The 22,188-nt window shown below is 37.1% G+C and overlaps 2 protein-coding genes and 1 pseudogene across 2 annotated transcripts; 2 read left to right on the top strand and 1 right to left on the bottom strand.

Annotated features, from left to right (window-relative positions):
* The first annotated feature begins 12,108 nt into the window (after positions 1 to 12,108).
* Positions 12,109 to 14,159, top strand: LOC131182051 (branched-chain-amino-acid aminotransferase 2, chloroplastic-like; annotated as a pseudogene).
* Positions 14,160 to 15,376: 1,217 nt separating this feature from the next.
* On the top strand, positions 15,377 to 17,967 carry LOC110644906 (branched-chain-amino-acid aminotransferase 2, chloroplastic). The gene is made up of 10 exons (XM_058151343.1): positions 15,377 to 15,514; positions 15,611 to 15,637; positions 15,787 to 15,970; positions 16,147 to 16,323; positions 16,407 to 16,538; positions 16,618 to 16,707; positions 16,779 to 16,895; positions 17,047 to 17,142; positions 17,228 to 17,340; positions 17,514 to 17,967. The coding sequence occupies exons 2-10, from the start codon at positions 15,624 to 15,626 to the stop codon at positions 17,626 to 17,628; spliced, it is 1,038 nt and encodes a 345-aa protein (XP_058007326.1). The 5' UTR covers positions 15,377 to 15,514; positions 15,611 to 15,623; the 3' UTR covers positions 17,629 to 17,967.
* Positions 17,800 to 21,086, bottom strand: LOC110644905 (protein trichome birefringence-like 13). The gene is made up of 6 exons (XM_021797873.2): positions 20,649 to 21,086; positions 20,178 to 20,355; positions 19,750 to 19,890; positions 19,168 to 19,288; positions 18,350 to 18,484; positions 17,800 to 18,220 (listed from the first exon to the last, which is right to left on the bottom strand). The coding sequence occupies exons 1-6, from the start codon at positions 21,034 to 21,036 to the stop codon at positions 17,957 to 17,959; spliced, it is 1,227 nt and encodes a 408-aa protein (XP_021653565.2). The 5' UTR covers positions 21,037 to 21,086; the 3' UTR covers positions 17,800 to 17,956.
* Positions 21,087 to 22,188: the final 1,102 nt, after the last annotated feature.

Genomic DNA, 22,188 nt, shown 5'->3' with positions numbered 1-22,188 from the left:
CACTAGGACCTGGGCCAGCCTAAAGCCCCCGAGGCCCGTAATAAGTCTAACTATTTCTCAACCCAACTCTAAGGCCCATTTGGGCCCAATTTCAAGAATTCAACCGGACGGAGTCCGGCCATAAAATTGACCATTTAACATGGAGTTTTTGACTCACCCGACCTATAAACACAATATATAATAAACTAGGGAGCTCAGCTCATCCTCCACATAATCAAATGTCATAAAAATAAATGGGAGCTCAGCTCCCTCATCCAATCCAACCATACATGCATTTAATAAGTTTACAGGTCCAACATGACAATTATATTACAGACCTAATCAAATAAATATTTCTAACACATACGAAATTCTAGGAGTTAACAGAATTATAAAAACATTAATAGACGACCTGTGAAGAAGAAAAGCAGGTTAACCACAACAATAATCCTCCTGTAGCCTGGAAAAATAAATGAACAGGAGTGAATGTTCGATTCAGAGAGTAAAATATCAATTTTAACCATAATCTCTATAGCTATCTAAAGCTAATGCACCCTGTGGAGTGAAATGCAACATCGTCATAAATTTCATACAAGTCACATCAAAAAGGCAATTTGGAGCACTCACACACCCAACACTATCAAACAATACATATATGGGAGCTGATCCCCTATACAGCCTTCTTAATCTAAGCTCTGCCAGCAAAGATCTCTAGTTGAACTTTCGTTTAATAAACCAAACATGGGGTCCCAGCGAAGATCTCAAGCCATGTCTACCCTGAAGGACCAGGTGCCAGCGAAGATCTCAAGCCGTGTCTACTCGTCCTGTCCATATCCAACACCATACCACACGCACGCCAACGCACACACACTGCTCTAAATTACCACAAATAACACCCATGGCAATTCATCAATTAAGAATGCAATATAAAACGTGCCTAGTATTTAACTACATAGATATATACATATAAGTGATGCATGGGCATGCTTGAACATATAATAATATCGAAATTACAATTAAAATTAATATTTTACTCATAGACTCAACCGAAGTCACTGTGGTGGATGGGCGGAGGAGAAAGGCTGTCCCGGCTCACTGACAATTTTGTTATAATTATTTAATACATTTTTCTCAATACAAACTGAGAAAAGACAAAAAATTTCCTAAGTCGTACTGAAAATCTGGCAGAATCTCCCCTATACCTAGGACCTACCCAACCTGCAAAAGGGCTTAAAATACACTTCTATATCCACATACCATACACCCACAACTCAATCACATCACACAGCCCCTCCTGGGCCCATCCAAACAGTCATCAATCACAATATGTAAAATTACAGCTTAGTCCTTATAATTGACCCTTTTGCAAAAACTACCCACATGAGCTCTAAAAATTTTAAAACTTTGCCCCGCGGTCCTTAGCAACATTACTAAGCTAATGCAAAAGGAATCATAATTTTCTGAGCTACCATGAATATTTTATGAATTTTTAATCCAATTCAAGCACTATACAATTAAAAAAAAGTAAGGTTCGGGTTTACCTATGCCTATTCCAACCTTGGGAATGCGCTCGGGATGTCTGACAAAGGTAGGGTAGCCAAAATCTCGACCTAATTCTGAGACTTTTTTGGTAGCCTGTCTGTCTGGTTGGAAATTCACAGACCTAGGCAACCGTCGAATTTCAGCGAATTGAAGGTACCTACACGAAGCCCATAACACAGGGGTTAGTATATAATTTTTATGGAATTTTCTAAACTCATTTAGTGCTCGAAAAAATATTACGAAATTTCGTAGGACCCACCAAAAAATAGTGTCGGAAAATTTTGAAATTTATATTGCCGTGAAGCTCTCGACGAGTGGAGCGCTCCGATACTCTCGGTTTTCTCATGGGGTTCACGGTTTGCGAGAAATCTAGCCCAAAAGTCGAAATGGGCTAAAACTTTCCGGACAAAAATTGGGCAAATCGCTTGATGGATTTTGGTGTTCTTGGTGTCTATAGAAAGCTCTCGAGGTGTAGATGTGTTTTGACACAAAACCCCGTCCGATCGGTGTAACATCCTCACTTTATCTAGTCCATATATTCTACTATTTCGGTGACTGGTGTTAGTCCGGACAGCTAGAACGCTTGGAAAAATATTTAAATTAAAGTGAGGAACCATAATTAACTCAAATATTAACAAGAAAAATTTAGGAAAAATTTTAGAAATAAAATACAACCAAGTTAAATGAGCCGGTGCCCTAGCGATGGGTAACCTAGTGGGAAGTTGCGGTTCTCACAACTAGGAGCCCTAGACCCAAGAGAAAATTCATAAAATAATTTTTGGGACTCCAGATAAGGGTCATTGAGGTTCTTATGACATTAGAATGCCAAGAAAATGCTTAGAAAAATTTTTCAATCGGTACAGACAATTTTGGTCTGTTAAGCCAAACGGAGGGCATTTTGGTCATTTCGTCTTCAGAGATGATTTTTGACCAACTTGTCCATTTATGTAAGTGAATTATATGACATAAAATATAAACAAATATTGATGAAAAATTATTTAAAAATGAATAGGAAAGGAAAGGAAAGAAAAAGAAAGTAAATTGGATTTATTACCTAATGCTTATGTAAGGATGAGGTAATTAATTCCTTTGGCCAATCAAATTTGTGAAACACAATTAAAATACATAAAAGAGGGCAGAAATCTGGAACAAACCAGCAGCCCTCTCCCTTCTTTAAAACGTCACCCATGCTCTCCCTCACTCCTCCATTAACAAGCTTCCAAACCTTCATTTTCCCTAGTTTTCTTTCAACAAAAACCCTAAGTGTCAACACAAAACATTGATATTTCATCTTGGTGAATCTTTTGGGAGCAAAAAGAAGTGTAAAAGAAGAACTCTTGCAAGGTTAAAATTCACTCCATTAGAGGTTAGTGACTAAACTTGATTTTTATCTTTCAATTCATGTTGAAGGAGTAGTATTTGATGCAAATTTACAAGAAAATTGAGTAAACATCATGTGTGTGTCATGCTTAAAATTCCAGCAGCCTTGAACTTGGTTGAGTTTGAAAGATTTCTTAGAATTAAAATGATATTGTGGCTGCCCTTAACACTAATATATTGATTAGGAAGGTGAAGTGCAAGTAATGCAACAATCTAGAATGGTGGAGCTAGGGTTTAGACCCAAATTGAGACTTTGTTCATGTATTTGGTGAAAGAGAGTTTCAATGGTCAATTACTAACCATTGGGTTGTGTGTGAATGAGAAATGAAGTGGTTTGTTTAGTGGGAATTGAAGTTACTGTGGCTGCCCTTGGTGACCTGCAGGACTGAGCAAGAGTCCAGCAGGTTTGGGTAGTAATAACTGGAGTTGTAGAGGTTCAATTGGTGCAAGGCCAATTGCACATGAAACTAGACACATAATGGCACAACTTTGGTGAAGAAACCATGCCCAGAAAACCAAACCAAGTTGACCTAAAGATTGCCCTAATCCGGGTGACCTGCAATCTGCCTGGGTAAAATGACCAAATGAACAGTATTTAGTCATTTGGTCATTACTCAGTATAGAAATGTCCAATTGACCTGAAATTTTACCATCAATAAGCTGAGATATAAACCTACAACTTTCATGAAGAAACCTAACCCAAATTATGACCATAACATATTCAAAAAGTGACCTGCATTCACTGCTCAAAATATTGTAGATTTGGTCAGTCTAGAAAATCTGGAAAATTTATAATCTGGCCAGTTGTGGTTTTTGGGCCATAACTTGAGTTACAAAACTCCAAATGGAGTGATTCAAAAAAATAAATGTAACTCGACAAAATAAGGAACAACTTTCATGTTAACTACTTTGCCAAATTCCCACTATAAAAATGACTAATGGAACAGTAAATACAAAGCTTGAAATTTGAAATTTTTGAACAATTAACATTAAGCTTAGAAATGGTATTGGCAACCAATACCAACAATTTTAAAATGTAAAATGTGGTATGTTGGGAGCATTAAAACCAATGTACCTATTGTCCATGCAAAAGTCAACTTTTTTGTTGACTAATGAAATAAATAGTAACACCTAAACTTGAATTTCAAGAATTGTATAATTTAAGAGTGTAACATGCCCTAGTACACCTAGCAAGATTGGTTTGGATAGGTTAGCATGCCAATAGGGTTCTGTTAGCAGTACTACATATGGCTCCATGCTATTCTGTGTTTTATGGCCTCACGTGCCATTTTGTGACATAATAGCCTTTGGCCATGTTAATTGAGTTATTATACTTGAATTATATCATTGATGATTATTACAGCTTATTAGCTATTCTGTTGCACATCGGGAGACACAATGTGACTGATGGTGTGATGGTCCGAGGTACTTAGTACCCAGTACCAGTTTATCCATTTATCCAGTCCAGTCGACTAGTATGGGTTACTGGGGCAAAGATAATAAATCTTGCCAAAATTTAATCGAATAATACTGCAATAAATATTAGAAATTAAGTCTCCCAAAGATGTAAACATACATTCTGCATATTTACTTTATTTTAGTTATTTTATTTTATATTGTCACCACTAAGCAGAATTGTTTAGCGCGTCACTTTTGCCACGCAGGTACTGGAGACATAGCTGGAGAGCCCAGCAGACATCAGACAGGGTGAATTTTCAGAGCTACATACTGAGTCCAGAGTCATCTCACATCTGCAGTGCACTTGGTAGGACATAGGACTTTGGGTGGCATTTTGTAATTTTTTTGCATTTTGTATTAGTTTTGGATTGTAACAATAAACTTTTGAAATTATGTGATAATGTAAATATATGAAATTTCATGTTATTAAAATTTTCTGTATATTATGTTAAAAAATGAAATGTTGAGAAATATACATGAATGTGATTCGAACGATGATGTGAACAAAAATATTGAAAATAGTGTGTAAATTTGGAGATTGAGTTGAGATGTGTATATATTGGAGTTCTGGATTTGACAACTATATTGGAAGTGTCTTTTAAACAGGTTCAGAAGAACTGTTTTTCCAATTTATAGCCGGCACTCTGCCGGATTTTCTATAAAATTTACGGAAAATTCAGATTAATCAAAAATTTTAAATAAATGAGTAAAAAGGGGTAAATTGAATTAAAATATGATTTGGTGCTCCGGCACACTGTGTGACATATCTTGCTCGGCTACATTATAGACGGGTAAGGGGTGTCACAATCGGTGGTCGGATCGGCTGAATTTTGGTCGAGAAGGTGAAGCGTCGCTCGCGCGCAGGGGAGGACTTCGCGCATCGTTTTCGGCCGCCTGGACCGCCGGCCGGCGGTGGGGAAGGGCTGGGGTGGCTGCGGCGCGGCGTGGCGTGGGGAGGAGGGAGAAGAGAGAAAACAGGAGAGAGAGAAAGAGGGACCGGAACGTGCAGGGAGAAAGAAAAAGAAGAAGAAGGCCGGTCCGATCGACCGATACGATCCAGTTCGGTTCAATTCGGCCGGTCCGATTTAGGATATAAAATTTTAAATTTTTACTATGCCTTGGGACAAAAAACGAGGCCCAAAAATTTCGAAAAAATTCTAGAAAACTCAGAAAAATTCATAGAGTCCAAATATAATTTTAGTTTTGATACGTGGTCTTTAAATTAATTTTTAAAAATTATCAAAATTTTATATTTTCGGAAAATCAAACCCGATTTCTAAAATCCGAAAAATTTTAAATAATTTCCTAAAATTTAAATAAAATAAAATATTAATATTTACTCATCAAATAATAAATTTAAAAATTAAGGATGTTACATTCTACGGAATATGTGGTATTCACAGGCAAGACATGAGCTGATTTAGTTAGACGGTCTACAATTACCCATATCGAATCATATCTCTGCGTGGTACGAGGCAACCCCATCACAAAATCCATATTAATCATTTCCCATTTCCATTATGGGATAGAGAGCTCTTGTAGCTTCCCTGACGACCTTTGGTGTTCAAACTTCACCTTCTGACAAGTCAAGCACTTGGACACAAAGTCTGCTATGTCTCTCTTCATGCCATTCCACCAATAGCTATCTTTCACATCATGATACATCTTGGTGGAGCCTGGGTGGACATTGTACAGTGTATAGTGTGCCTCTCGCATGATTTTATTTCTGAGATTGTCCACGTCGGGCATACATATCCTGGAACCTTGCATAAGGGCGCCATCATTGGCAAATCCAAACTCACCACCTTCACCCTGCTGTACTCTTTCTATGATCTTCATCAATTGCTGGTCTTTGTGCTGGGAAACTCTGACTCTATCTGGCAAGTCTGGTCTTACCGAAAAATGGGCCAATAATACCCCCTCATCAGAAAGATCTAAAATCACACCTTGATCCATCAGCTGTGTACTTCCTGAATCAACGGTCTCTTCTCCGCTAACATGTGCGTCAAGTTGCCAAAAGATTTTTTGCTTAAAGCATCTGCTACTACAATGGCCTTCCCAGGGTAGTACTGGATGGTACAATCATAGTCCTTCAAAAGCTCCATCCATCTCCTCTGTCTCAAATTTAAATCCCTCTGTTGAAAGATGTACTTCAAACTCTTGTGGTTAGTGTATATCTCGCACACTTCACCATACAGGTAGTGTCTCCAGATTTTTAGTGCAAAGACTACAGTCGCCATTTCCAATCATGGGTGGGGTAGTTCTGCTCATGCCTCTTTAGCTACCTTGAAGCATAAGCCACTACTTTTCCATTCTGCATCAAAACACACCCTAAGCCAACTCTGGTGGAGTCACAGTACACGGTATATCCTTCACCACTCATCAGTAATGTCAACACAGGGGCGGTGGTTAGACACTCCTTAAGCTTCTAAAAACTCTCCTCACAATCATCTGTCCAAATGAACGGAACATTCTTCCGAGTTAACTTAGTTAGGGGAACTGCTATCCTGGAGAAATCCTGTACAAAGCATCTATAGTAGCCAGCTAGGCTCAAAAAACTTCGCACCTCAGTAACTGTTGTAGGCCTAAGCCAATCAGTTACAGTCTCAATTTTCTTGGGATCCACTTGAATGCCTTTACTAGAAATCACGTGTCCCAAGAATGAGATGCTTTCTAGCCAAAATTCACATTTTGAAAATTTGGCATATAGCTGGTGCTCCCTCAAAGTCTGCAACACCATCCTCAAATGCCACAAGTGTTCTTCCTCGGTTCGAGAGTATACCAAAATGTCATCTATGAATACGATGACAAAATGGTCCAAGAATGGCCTGAACACCCTATTCATCAAGTCCATGAAGGCTACTGGTGCATTAATGAGTCCAAAAGACATCACCAAGAACTCATAATGACCATATCTATATCTATATTGTCACTAAGCGGGGTAGCTACAGATAAAGGGCATTCTAAAGTTGTAGGGTTCTTACCCAATCTCATGGCAAACACTGGGGAGACAAATGAGTGCGTAGCAACCGGATCTATAAAACACGAGCCTCATAGGAACAGAGTAGAAGAATACCTGCCACAACTGTATTGGAAGCCTGAGCATCCTGGTGGGTTAGGGTGAAAACCCGAGCTTTACCCCTACCCTGCATTGCAAAACCCTGATATTGACTTCTACCTCCTGATCTGGCTCCAAATCCACGTCCTCCTTGTCCTCACATTGTACTCGATCGCCATCTTTGCTGGAGGCACCAGGATACAACTGTCGAGGAACATTTGCAACAGAACCCTATGACCCCATCTGTGGCTCGCTGAACACTGGACATTCTCTAGCAAAGTGACCCGGCTGGCCACATCGGAAACATACTCCTGAACCCATCATATAAGGTCCTAAATGTCCTCTTCCACACTGTGCGTAGGGTGCTAAGGAGGATCCTAAACTAGACCCAGAACTACTGTATCCCGAACTGTGATCACTGCTGGATTCGTACCCTTGTCTAAATCCTCTAGATTTGTGTCTAAAACCACTCTTCTTGTTCCTATTTCTTCCTCTGTAATGACTTTGATCTCCGTTATCCGTAGTACCCATGTGGGGAACACCTGAAGAACCCTCTGCTCTATTTTTCTTTGCCCTTCCATTGTCATCTCCTATATAGCTAATCTCAATCTGTCGGGCTCGATCGACTATCATATCAAATGACTGATCCGACATCATGGCCAGGTTTTCATACCTCCTGTCCAGCCCCTTTAGGAACCTTTTTACTTTCATACTTTCTGTAGCCACTGATGTAGGGACATACTTGCTCAGTTCCAGAAATTTTGTAGCATATTAATCTACAGATCTGCCATTCTGCCTTAAGGCCGCAAAGGCCCACTGCTTTTGATCTCTGAAACTTACTGGCACAAACCTGTTGATAAACAGTTTCACAAACTAGGTCCAAGACAATCCCTCAATACGAGGTAGTACTTAGTCTATCATCCACTGTCTTGGTACTGGCCCTAATACATGCTGCACACACTCTATGAGCCTCCTATCAGTCAACTGCAACTCCATCCCTGCCTGTTTGCAGGAATCCAAAAACCGATAGGCATCGTCTGACACATCATAAGTACCAGGCACCAACTTCTTGAAATTTATTATTTGTTTATAAGATTCCCCTCTTGGTGCAGTGGACTGCTGCTGTTGGGGAGGGTGGACCATATACTGTGTCATCATATCGATGGTTCTCTGCAATCTGGCTAAGGTAGCTGCCATTGGGTCCATGGGACCCTAAGCCATAAAAGACTGATCCTGAACGGGTGGTGGCTACTCCTCTACTTGAGCAGCTCTAGGCCTCCTACCCCACCTCCTCAGGGCAGGCGCCTCATCCTATACCGACACCTCGTCAGGCACATCTAGTTCTGGTACAGTGGCAGCTCTCCTGCTTCTACGCATTTTCCTGAAATTCAACAGCATTAGCCCACAAAATTTCAAAATGGCATATTATATAGCTCTATAGACTCATATTTACACACAATTATACAAAGCAGAAACTAGAAGCAAAGATGACAATGCAAGGATGAATGTGGACCCTATTTTCCGCATGTGAATCCTATTAAACTCTTTCCAATGCTTTAGACAATTTTTCCTTATGAATATGGAGCCTAAGCTCTGATACCACATTTGTCATGACCCAACCTATGGGTCGGACCGGCACTAGGACCTGGGCCAACCTAAAGCCCCCGAGGCCCGTAGTAAGCCTAACTATTCCTCAATCCAACTCTAAGGCCCATTTGGGCCCAATTTCAAGAATTCAACCGGACAGAGTCCAACCATAAAATGGACCATTTAACGGGGAGTTTTTGACTCACCCTACCTGTAAACACAACATATAATAAACTGGGGAGCTCAGCTCACCCTCCACATAATCAAATGTCATAAAAATAAATGGGAGCTCGGCTCCCTCATCCAATCCAACTATACATGCATTTAATAAGTTTACAGGTCTAACATGAAAATTATATTATAAACCTAATCAAATAAATATTTCTAACACATGCGGAATTCTAGGAGTTAACAGAATTATATAAACATTAATAGACGACCTGCGAAGAAGAAAAGTAGGTTAACCACAATAATAATCCTCCTGTAGCCTGGAAAAATAAATGAACAGGAGTGAGCGTTCGATTCAGAGAGTAAAATATCAATTTTAACCATAATCTCTATAGCTATCTAATGCTAATGCACCCTGTGAAGTGAAATGCAACATCATCATAAATTTCATACAAGTCACATCAAAAAGGCAATTTGGAGCACTCACACACCCAACACTGTCAAACAATACATATATGGGAGCTGATCCCCTATATAGCCCTCTTAATCCAACCTCTGCCAGTGAAGATCTTAAGTCGGACTTTCGCTTAATAAACCAAACACAAGGTCCCAGCGAAGATCTCAAGCCGTGTCTATCCCGAAGGATCGGGTCCCAGTGAAGATCTCAAGCCGTATCTATCCGTCCTGTCCATATCCAACACCATACCACACGCACGCCAACGCACACACACTGCTCCAAATTATCACAAATAACACCCATGGCAATTCATCAATTAAGAATGCAATATAAAATATGCCTAGTGTTTAACTATATAGATATATACATATAAGTGATGCATAGGCATGCTTGAACATATAATAATATCGAAATTATAATTAAAATTAATATTTTACTCACAGACTCAACCGAAGTCACTGTGGCAGCTGGGCGGAGGAGGAAGACTGTCCCGGCTTACCTGACAATTTTATTACAATTATTTAATACATTTTTCTCAATACAAACTGAGAAAAGACCAAAGATATCCTAAGTCGTACCGAAAATCCGGTAGAATTTTCCCTATACCTAGAACCTACCCAACCTGCAAAAGAGCTTAAAATATACTTCTATATCCACATACCATACACCCATAACTCAATTACATCGCACAATCCCTCCTGGGCCCATCCAAACAGTCATTAATCACAATATGTAAAATTACAATTTAGTCCTTATAATTGACCCTTTTGCAAAAACTACCCAAATGAGCTCTAAAAATTCTAAAACTTTGCCCCGCGTTCCTTAGCAACATTACTAAGCTAATGCAAAAGGAATCATAATTTTTTGAGCTACCATGAATATTTTATGGATTTTTAATCCAATTCAAGCACTAGACAATTAAGAAAAAGTAAAGTTCGAGTTTACCTATACCGATTCCGACTTCGGGAACACGCTCGGGACATCTGACAATGGTGGGGTAGCCAAAATCTCGACCCAATTCTGAGACTTTTTCGGTAGCTGTCTGTGTGGCTGGAAATTCACAGACTCGGACAACCGTCGAATTTCCGCAAATTGAAAGTACCTATACGAAGCCCACAAAACGGGGGTTTAGTATATAATTTTTACGAAATTTTCTAAGCTCATTTAGTGCTCGGAAAAACACTACGAAGTTTCTTGGGACCCATCGAAAAACGGTGTCGAAAAATTTTGAAATTTATATTGCCGTGAAGCTCTCAACAAGTGGAGCGCTCCGGTACTCTCGGTTTTCTCATGGGGTTCACGGTTTGCAAGAAATCTAGCCCAAAAATCGAAATGAGCTAAAACTTTCCGGACAAAAATTGGGCAAACCGCTTGATGAATTTTAGTGTTATTGGTGTCTATGGAAAGCTCTCAAGGTGTAGATGTGTTTTGACATAAGACCCGGTCCAATCGGTGGCCGGATCGGCTAGATTTTGGCCGGGAATGTGAAGCATCCAGCGCATGCAGGGGAGGACTTCACGCATCGTTTCCGGCCACCTAGAGCGCCGGCCAGCGGTGGGGAAGGGCTAGGGTGGCGCGCCGGCGAGGTGGGGAGGCTAAGGTGGCGGTGGCGGTGGCGCGGTGTGGGGAGGAGGAAGGAGAGAGAAAATGGGAGAGAGAGAAAGAGGGACAAGAACGCGCGGGGAGAAAGAAAAAGAAAAAGAAGAAGAATGCCGGTCAGATTCGACCGGTCCGATCTGATCCGGTTCGATTCGGCTGATCCGATTTAGGATACAAAATTTTAAATTTTTACTCTGCCTTGGGACTGAAAACGAGGCCAAAAAATTTCAAAAAAATTTTAAAAAACTCAGAAAAATTTTTAGAGTCTAAATATATTTCTAGTTTTGCTACGTGGACTTTAAATTAATTTTTAAAAATTATCAAAGTTTTATATTTTCGAAAAATCGAACCCGATTTCTAAAATCTGAAAAATTTCAAATAATTTCTTAAAATTCAAATAAAATAAAATATTAATATTTACTCACAAAATAATAAATTTAAAAATTAAGGGTGTTACACTTTTATGCTAATTATTTGATTTTTCTATTTTTCTTTTAATTTGCATTATTTATGGTGAGCTACCCAATAATTATCGAGAGCACACATGATCTGCAGGAATTGTCGGTAGCCTGTAGATGAGATTTGTTAGATATGTAGGCCTTTGTAAGTAGCACCAAAGCAAATACTTATTCAATCATTAGTTTCAAAAAAAAAATCATCAAATGGTCATTTTTTTGTTCCAAGAAATGGTGGAATATTCATGATATAATATTACTGATTAAAAAAATATAAAAATTAACATTAAGTTATATTTTTAAAAAAATAATGAATTAAAAATAACTTATTTAAGTAATTTTAATGATTTATTAAAAAAACAACAAAAATTAAATAAGACTTTAATACTATATGAAAATTTGTGATAGATTATTCAATGTACTTAATGCGTAAACTTCCTTAATTATATAAAAGTAGAGTCTACTTTTTTTACTTCGTGAGAACTCACTTTTCTACGCGTAAAAGAATAATAAAAGAATGTGCTCCTCATACACAATTTTCCTAAGTTTGTTCTTGTTTTGTTTGTCTAGGTTAAAATCATGGCATAGAGGAAAGCAAAGAGTAATATTACAACTAATAGAGTACTGAGTACAGCCAATGGCAAAATATTGGTAGTAATTGTATTTACCACTAAAATATGTTTCTATTTTTAAATAGTCTTGAACATAACTCATCCAGTTACCTAAACTTTTGGGGAGAAACTCCAAAAATTCACTTCCCCTTTCTTTATGTCAACTTCACTGTAAGGAATTTAATTTAAAATAGCAAAATCAATGTGTATAAAAATATAAAATCTACTGTCATAAGTTTGCTATGGTTGTTGTTGCTTAAAAAAAACAAAAAAGCATCAAAAAGTTTATCAATAATTGTGGTTTTGATCACCAGAATGGTATGCTCTGCGCATGCAAATGAGTTCAGAGAGATTGTGCTTGACTGCTCCATCCATCCAACAATTTGTTGATGCTGTCAAGCAAAATGGTGACATACAGATTAACCCCTCCTTTTCTTATGCTTGATCATGGTCTTCTGTGTACATATACATAATTCATATAATGAGAGATGAATGAATTTCATGCTGGCCGTCAACCTACTACACATATAAATTGTAGGTGCCTCCTCATGGGAAAGGATCACTGTATCTGAGGCCCCTGCTTTTTGGAAGTGGACCTGTTCTGGGCGTTGGACCAGCTCCTGAATGCACATTGCTTATATATACTTCTCCTATCGGCAATTTTTATAAAGCCAAGGTGGGTGAACTCTTACATTTAAATGTGCTTATAGTTATACAACAGAACAAGGATCATGAATTTTGTTCATATATTACAGGGTCGTGGATTTATAAACTTGTATATTGAGAAACAGATTCATCGAGCTTTGCCTGGAGGAACTTGGGACATCAAAAGTATTACAAACTATTCTCCAGTAAGCAAAACTTGTAACCATTTTTATGCTAATGCTTCCATAAGACAGTCAATGGAAAGGATTATATATGCATTAATTGTAGGTGTTCGAAGCAGTAAAGCAAGCAAAGGATGAAGGGTTTGATGATGTTTCTTCTTCTTGGATGCAGCAACTGGCACATATATTGAAGAGGTTTCTTCATGCAATAATTTCATCTATAAGATATGTCTATATATATATATATATATATATATATATATATATATATTTCATCATTTTTCACGTTTATACTTCAAAATAAATATTAGTTGACACCATGAATCTCAAGTTCTATTAGAATTTTTGGAAATTCTATAAGAAACTCTTAAAGTTCTTGGGAAAAAAATAACTCTTAATTAACTGCTAATGTCCAAAATAACAAAATCTGCATATGTTACAGGATAATATCATTTCAACTCCAGCATTTAAAGGAATCATTCTACCAGGAATTATACGAAAAAGCATCCTGGAGATTGCTCGAGATTTTGGGTATCAGGTAACTATCTTCTCCACTACAAGCATCGAGCCAATTCTTTTCAAACAAGTAGAAGAAAAGCTTTTCTTTTTTTTTTTATCAATTGGCTTCAATTAAGGCTGAATCTCGATATCTCATAGTTCTGAATATGAATTCAGTAACATTGAACTAAATCAATAATAGTAGAAATGCTTGTGTGGCAAATGTTGACTCATGCCAATTGGGTCAGGTCGAAGAACGGCTTATTCCAGTGGAAGATGTGCAGGAACTGCAATGGTTGTCAGTCCTGTTTGTAGCATCACCTATCAGGGAAAAATGTTAATTACAAGTATCATTAAGCATATATTAATCTGTTTTGAGAATGGTTTTGGCTAATTAATCATGTTAATTATATATTTTAATGCAGGGTTAAATATACAACAGGAGAAGAAGCAGTGTTTCACAAACTGCGCACAACTCTTGGAGTGATACAAACAGGTCTTATTGAGGACAAGAAAGGGTGGACCATCCTCATTGATTGAGTTGATCATCTCTCTTTTGTATCCAAGATAGGGATGGCAATGGCTCTAGTATTTTCGGGTACATATTCAACTGATTCTATTCAAATGAGTTTGACCGATATACAATTAAATTTAGAACAAATTTAAGTTTAAATAATAATATCAATATCAAGTTCGAGTTTATATGTTTGACATCTATTATTTGACTAGTTGAATCCGTTTATATAAATAATTTCATTAAATATAAAATATATAATTTTATAATAGTATTAAATAAAATATAAATATTTTATAAAATTATTAAATTTTTAAAATACAAATTATTAATAAAAATATATATATTTTATGTAGATTATTAATTAAAATATATAAAGTTATTTGAGTTTGGAAATTATTCAAATAATAATAATCAGATTTACAACGAATCGAATAATTTGGAATAAATTTTTAATTAAATTTAAAATAAATTAAAATATTGAAAATCATGATAAAATTAAAGTAGAGTGATTTTCGTTGATACTCTAAAGTTGACATTCCTAACCTGGAGAACTACTTAATATTGGATATTGACTCGGAAAACTTAGAAATATATTTAGCACATATAGTTGGGCATGGGCATAGAGAAAATTAATGTGCTTTTCAGATTTTCTTTCCTTTTTTTTATCAAATTTTTTTTGGTACAGGAGTGCAATGACAAAAACAAAGATTTAATAGCTAAATTATTTATGTTATAAGACTACTCAGCCATTAGCTTAAATGATACTATGATTAAAGATTAAATATTTCTATTTATTTTTTATGTTTAAATACTATCAAATACTAATTTAATTAAAAAAAATGATTGGTGTATGATAAACATTAAATTAAACATTTCAGCTTAAGGTAATGTGAATATATGTTTGTTTAAACTTTAAATCTTATGAGTATTCATGTGTAAATTTGTGTTAGAGATATAAAATTATTTTTGAGGCTCTCTATAAATTTCAGCTTTTAGAATAAGCGGTTGGTAGAAATTAATCCTCATGAATTAGGTTAACCTACCATTTGACTTCAAGAACTTAGAATTAATCTAGATATTCAATTCTCCTTAATTAGCTTAGCCTCTTCATTTGACCCAGTACTTAATGAATTACATAATTTTGATGTGCTCTCATAAATTAGTCTAATGTGGAAGTGAGAGAATTTTGAATTTTATAATTTTTAAATATTGACCATTTCAATATTCACATACCAAATCACTCATAATATATATAAGAACAAGCACTAAGCTAGGGCTTCAATATCACACCGATCGTCATATGCAATCTGCTGGCCATCTGCAAGGTGCAACAGCAAGCCTGAAACAGCTCCTACCTAGAGGCTCCTCCTAATATCAGGCATTGAAATTCGAATTCGAGACTTTACAATACAAGTTTATTACCTTTCTCTTCTTATGATATACACTAATATTTTTCTCTTTTTTTTCCTCTCAGAGTCCGAATAAAAATGGAGATGAACAGGTTAGTTGCCTTCCTATATATTATTATAAATAAGCAAACGCTTAAGAGAGCAGTAGAAAAAGGTTCAAATAGAACAAAATTCTTTCTGATGTTTGCCTCTTAATTAATTGTTGTTACTCTGTGATGTTTCTGTGATTTGATCAAAGCAGCAATGGTGGAGAAAAGTGCAACTTTTTCAACTGGGATAGGCTTGGATTTAGTCTAATTCCAACTGATTACATGTACACAATGAGTTGCTCTATTGACCAGAAATTTACATTTTCACAAGGGAAACTCATTCCCTATGGAAACATCCAGCTGAGCCCTTGCTCAGGAATTCTGAATTATGGACAGGTGAATCCTATTTAATTTTCCTGCGAAGCTTTTAACCAACAACTTCATATCCAAAATCCATGCATTTCACTCATTTCAATTAAATTTTAATCAACTGAAGTTTGTTTACAGGTGAAATCAAGTACCAATTTTGAGTGATGTATATATAGTAACATGACTCGGTTTGTGTATAATAGGGATTACTTGAAGGGCTAAAGGCGTACAAGGGAGAAGATAATCATATTCGGCTTTTCCGGCCGGCGGAGAATGCTCTACGGATGCAAACGGGTGCAGAAAGAATGTTCATGCCATCACCAAGTGTAGGCCAATTTATTGATGCTGTAAAGCAAACTGCCTTGGCCAACAAGAGATGGGTATTGACCTTTCAGTCTCTGTGTTTTGGAAGTGTATTTATGTCCTGGAATTCTTAGTGGTTTTTGTCTTGAATTGGGTGCAGATTCCTCCTGCGGGGAAAGGATCGCTATACATTAGGCCTTTGCTCATGGGAACTGGTCCAACTCTGGGTTTGGGGCCAGCACCCGAATGCACATTCCTCATCTATGCTTCTCCTGTCGGCAATTATAGCATGGTTGGTTATTTTGTTTACTTAACAGTTCAAGTCCTACAATTGATTGCCAAGTAATTTATCCATTTCATTATTTCAACAGGGTCCCCTTCATTTTCTTGTAGAAGATAATGTCTACCGAGCCATCCCTGGTGGAACTGGAGGCATCAAAGCTATCACTAACTATTCACCAGTAAGCATAATTAACTTCTTTAATTATAATTTCATGTACATTTTTCTTTTCCTTTCTCACCTTTTCTATAGGTTTACAAAGCAATTCTCCAAGCAAAGGCCAAAGGTTTCTCCGATGTGTTATTCCTTGATGCAGTGACCAGGAAAACTATTGAGGAGGCTTCTGGATGTAATATTTTCATTGTGAAGGTAAGAACTAACAGGATTATCAAAGTATATTGCTTTTCAAGTTAGGTATATATGGAAAAATTCTCCCAGAAATAAGAGTGGATAAGTTTACTTGAGAAGAACAAAATTTTCTTCTCTTATTTTTAAGTTTTTTTTATCTTCTTCATTGCAGGGAAATGTTATCTCAACACCAGCAGTAAATGGATCTGTTCTTCCTGGAATCACCAGGAAAAGTATCATTGAAATTGCTCTTGACATTGGATACCAAGTAGTTACCATCTTGCACTATTGTTAGTTCTTTTTATATTGATTTCAAATTTAATAACAAGAGTGTGCTACCGACTTTATATCAGATGGAGGAGCGCAGTATTCTATTGGAGGAATTACTTGATGCTGATGAAGCTTTCTGCACAGGAACTGCAATGGTTGTTAATCCTGTTGGTAGTGTAACCTATCATGAAAAGAGGTACAGCAGCAATGTCGTATATTTTGTTTCAAACTCGAATCTCACAACCTTGAAAATGATTTAAATACCACTGAGCCAAAGCCTATGTTGTAATTTGCAAGTTAAAGGAAACAGTTCTTTTTCCCTTTCTGATCTTGAGGATATTCAATGCAGTTGCTTATTATGTTATGCAGGATTAACTATAAAACAGGAGCAGATACAGTATCTCAGAAACTGCTTGCAAATCTAACAGGAATTCAAACGGGTTGTATTGAGGACAAGAAGGGATGGACCATGAAGATTGATTGAGCTTCTTCCTCCCTTTCATATAATAGAATCGTGTTATGTCTTTTATTTGGATTATCTGGAGGCAAGATTTCTAAAGTCCACAAAACTTCACTAGTGCAAATCTTGAGAGCTACATCAATAAAGTTGGCTCAAGACGTGGAAAAATAACCATCAAGACTAAAGGCAATGAAGTGCTATCAAAACATTTTCAGCATCTCCTAATTTTCAGTTAGAAATTTTCAGCTTTATCATTTGTGTCAGTAAGTGTCTCAATATGTGATCACTGCATTTAGTAGAACAAAGAACCAAGAGAACTCAATTTGTGGAAAAAAAAATAATTAATAGTACATTAGTTTCTAACCTTGATACTGTTTAGATGCATTATGAACAAGTCATTCCAAGTATCCGTTATTCCCGGTAAGCACCAGTGCATGCAGTCATCATGCCTCTTCCCACCAGCAGTGGATGGATGAGCATCTGCCCTGAACTCAGTCATGTGGGTTATATCCAAAATATGGAAATTAGAACCCTCAATGGCCTTGAAGAGGTGTTGATTCACCAAACGGGATTCCACATTTGTTCCATTGTTCTTTATAGAGAAGAGTTCTTCAACCTCAAAGGGGAAATCACACACCTTTAGCCTTAATAATATTGCAACACCAAATTGAATTGCTAGGCAAGTATGCATGAGGGTACTCAAGAACGTGCACAGGTTAACAAATTATGAAATCATGAATCTTACTTGCTCAGGCAATAAAGGTTTTAGTCGTAGACAGGAACCACCCTGGTCCCAGTCACCTCCTTCAAAATGTCTAGGAGATTGTGTACGAAAGAACTTGAGCCCACCTGGATGCATGTTTTTCTCAACAAACAGTATCTACAAATAAGACACGAAATGAGGGGACAACATATTTACATTCAAACATGTATATGCAAAAATAAGTGCAAATTGAGCTGGCTACATCTACTGGCAACATACCAATGACTTGGATAAGGATTGGATCCTACGTTCACTAGGGAAGTAAGGGATTAAAGGAGAGGAACTACTGCTTCTATCATGCAGTATATGAATTTTAATCACATAATAAAGATATATAATATATGTTTAATACAGATCCATGGATGAATAGATGTATGCGCTCAAATATAACAGTTGAACATTTCCACTTAATATCAGTCATCATTTCATTTTCTTTTTTTGTTTCATAGTCTGTGTTTTATTTTATCATTACCAAGTGCTGCTCTAATTTTCAAAATACCAGCAAATCAAAAGGGAAAGATATCTTTCTATAACATTAAGCAATTCTTGAGGTTAATCCTGGAAATATATCCAGTGTCATGCTGGAGTATATTAATATAATTAAATTTAAAATTCTGCCAAACAAGGAAAAAAGAGAGTCTACATTCTAGATAATGAATTTCTTACATATCAGAATTCTTACGAACATTGCAACTGAAACAGAAAAGAGCCAGTGAACTAAATAAATCACATAACACATTCCTTTGCTCATTATGAGAATATAAAAATAATGCAACTCTGAAAGCTTACATACTGCATACCATGTATTTCAAAACCTTGTCCAGCCCAACATCAGGGGTTAAGGGTGGGATCACAGGCTGGCCCCTCTCAAAGAAAAGCATGGGTGACGTTACAGGGTCAAATTTTGAAGGAGCCCACCACCTAAATACATAGCAAAAAGCCATAAAAACTGTCAATGACAAGAATTCCTACAGATCATAGAAACTACAAGAACAAATGCAAGATCCGAAGGACTATTGACAGCCATTGAAGGAGTAGTAAACTCTAGCAGTTGTGGACAATTATACATCCAACTGACCAGAACTTGGCACTTAGCATAGATATAGATAGCTAGACTAGCAATAAATCAAAGGGATCCAGAGAAGAAAAATATGCCATAGGGTTAGAAGCATGAATTAGTAGGTTTCTAGCCAAATCAATGACCATCTTGGTCCAACATTGGTCAGTTCACTAAACACATCCCACCATTGCGGCTTTACATGCTGATAACTAAATCCATTTCCTACCATCATATAAAACTGAATGCCAAATCACAATTCACTGAAGTTCACAACAGCAGTCCACATTATTATGGAAAATAATAACTGAAAAAGTAATATTACCAATGTCCAGTGTTAAAGATTAGAATATCGTGGAAGCTGGGAGCATTTGCCCATGTGCCGTCGGGAATGTCCATGTCAACTCTATAGCCCTCTTTATATCCAAGGGATTCCAACTCACCACCATTAGCATTAGCTGACCAACTGCATTATATAGTAGCAGGGGTAAATCCAAATTGAATTTGAAACTATCTGGAATAAATGTGAACTAAATCAGCAATATTACTAAGAAGCAAAACAGAACTGCATATTATTTGCAGCAAAATGTAAAACAATCCATGAGATCATCCAAATGACCAGAACATGAAGCAAATAACATACCACATCCAAATATATGTAATCTACAGACATCTGCAACATCTCATGATGCAGAATACACTATATCACTTTGAAAGAGTTTGAACAGATATATCATAGCATGTATAGCTTACCTACCATAACGCGCTAAAAGATTTGTTCGATGGTATGCAATAGTAAGATTGTAGTGAAGAAACGTAAACCCACGATCAGCCCCAGCAGGACGCCACTTTTTCACTTCGCTTGAAACCCGTTTCAGTGCGCAAAAAAGAGACACAAACATATTCCTATTCAAGGAATCGCCAACGAATCCTGCACTGTAGAGCATTCATAAGGTCCACAAACAGAACACAGAGATACAATATGGTCATAGATATGCAGCTGGACAAGCGCCAAAACTAGACAAACCCCGAAATTCAAATCTCAAGATTTCTTTTGCAATTTGATAACCAAGAAGAAAAAGCCTCAAAAGTCAGTAAAGATTCTTTTTTTCTCCAATTTCTCCCGATATTTCTCAGTAACCAAACAGAAACCCAATGCATTAATAGCAATTAAATTATCAACATTTACAGTCCAGATTAGAGAAAAAGACAGAATAAGAGTACCAATGTTGGTGTCTCTATAAGTCTCCAAGAACCAGACGGGATCGAACGGTGGAAGATCGCAGCCCTTAGGCTGCCACCGCCACTTGAGAATTTCTCTGGCATTGGATTTATTACTAGCAATACAATTCCATCCTTTAAATATCTCCTTGCAGGTACCATCGTACCTCTCGGACCTCCAATTCGGGTCGTAGATCCAGGAACCTTGCGTATAATTGCAGGATCCGGATGGTGGGGTCGGGTGGGATATGAGGTTGGGTTTGAGCTGGGAGGTTTGGCGAGAGAGGAAGGGCCTTCTGGAAAAAGAGAGGACGAAGAAGATAGAAGCGAAGCAGAGAAGAGAGACTAAGGGAAAGAGTGGTATTCTCTTTTTCTGGTCTCTGGTAGCCATGGCGGACTCTGAAAATCGGCGCACGTTAGCGTCCCCATCTTATAACTGGAATTATTTTTTTATTATTATTTTTTAAAACAAATTATAGATATTTTCTAACTCACCCGATTAGATTTAATTTCATTGAGAAAAATAAAGAGTTTTTAGTAAGGATTTTCTCCGCTCAATTGAACGGTAAAGTTTACTTAAAGATTATATATTATTAGCGTGAATTATTTTTTAATATTTAAATTATCGTCTATAAATCATATCACTAAAAATTTTTGTGCAAGAGCTATTAATATGAATAAATAGGAAATTATCGTCCATAAACTTAGTATAATATGCAGTAATATTAATTTAGTTATATTTGTTATAGGAAGTCAATCCTATAATTATGTTTTTTTTAATTAGTTAGCTAATTAGTTAACATAATTAGTGGGATGTCATCTCAATTAGAATACTTAATTATAGGATTCAGAATACTTAATTATATGATCATTTGTATATAAATACCTTGTATTTTATTAAATAAAATATATAGAAAATATTCACTGCATAGTATCAGTGCTTTGTTAAAAAAGAATTCTTTTTTTTTCTATCAGAAGCGTCACTGTGGAGTTAGGTCACCATCTCAAGGTGACATTTAAGTCTCACCGCCCACCCAAGAAGGAAGGTCCCTTGCTGGAGACCCCACCCAGAAAATTCGGTCACCAAAAGATCGGCGAGTGAGGCTCACACGCCGATACAAGCTCCTGTCGCTGTCCCACACGCCCACGGGTGGAGGCGTGTCTCACTTCCTCTGCCCCTCCGATTGCTCTAGCTAGCGTCGCCTTGGGTGTATACTGCATCCCTATTAGTTGTTTTGCTATAGGGCGCCTTTGTGGAGGTGATTTGTCTTGGTCCACCTACTGTTGGATATGTTTCTGGCTCCTGTTACACTGAACTACTTTAAAATTGTGTCTTGAGGTGTGTTGTCATGACTCAACCTATAGGCCGGATCAGAACTAAGACCTGGGCCAGCCTAAAGCCCTCGAGTCCCGTAGTAAGCCTAACTATTCCTCAACTCAATCCTAAGGCCTATTTGGGCCCAATTTTAAGAATTTAACCAGACAGAGTCCGACCATAAAATGGACCATTCAATGAGAAGTTTTTGACTTGCCCGACCTGTAA

Source organism: Hevea brasiliensis, chromosome 8 (genome assembly GCF_030052815.1).
Source record: "Hevea brasiliensis isolate MT/VB/25A 57/8 chromosome 8, ASM3005281v1, whole genome shotgun sequence".
Lineage (NCBI taxonomy): Eukaryota > Viridiplantae > Streptophyta > Magnoliopsida > Malpighiales > Euphorbiaceae > Hevea > Hevea brasiliensis.
This window is presented reverse-complemented; position numbering and strand designations above follow the sequence as displayed.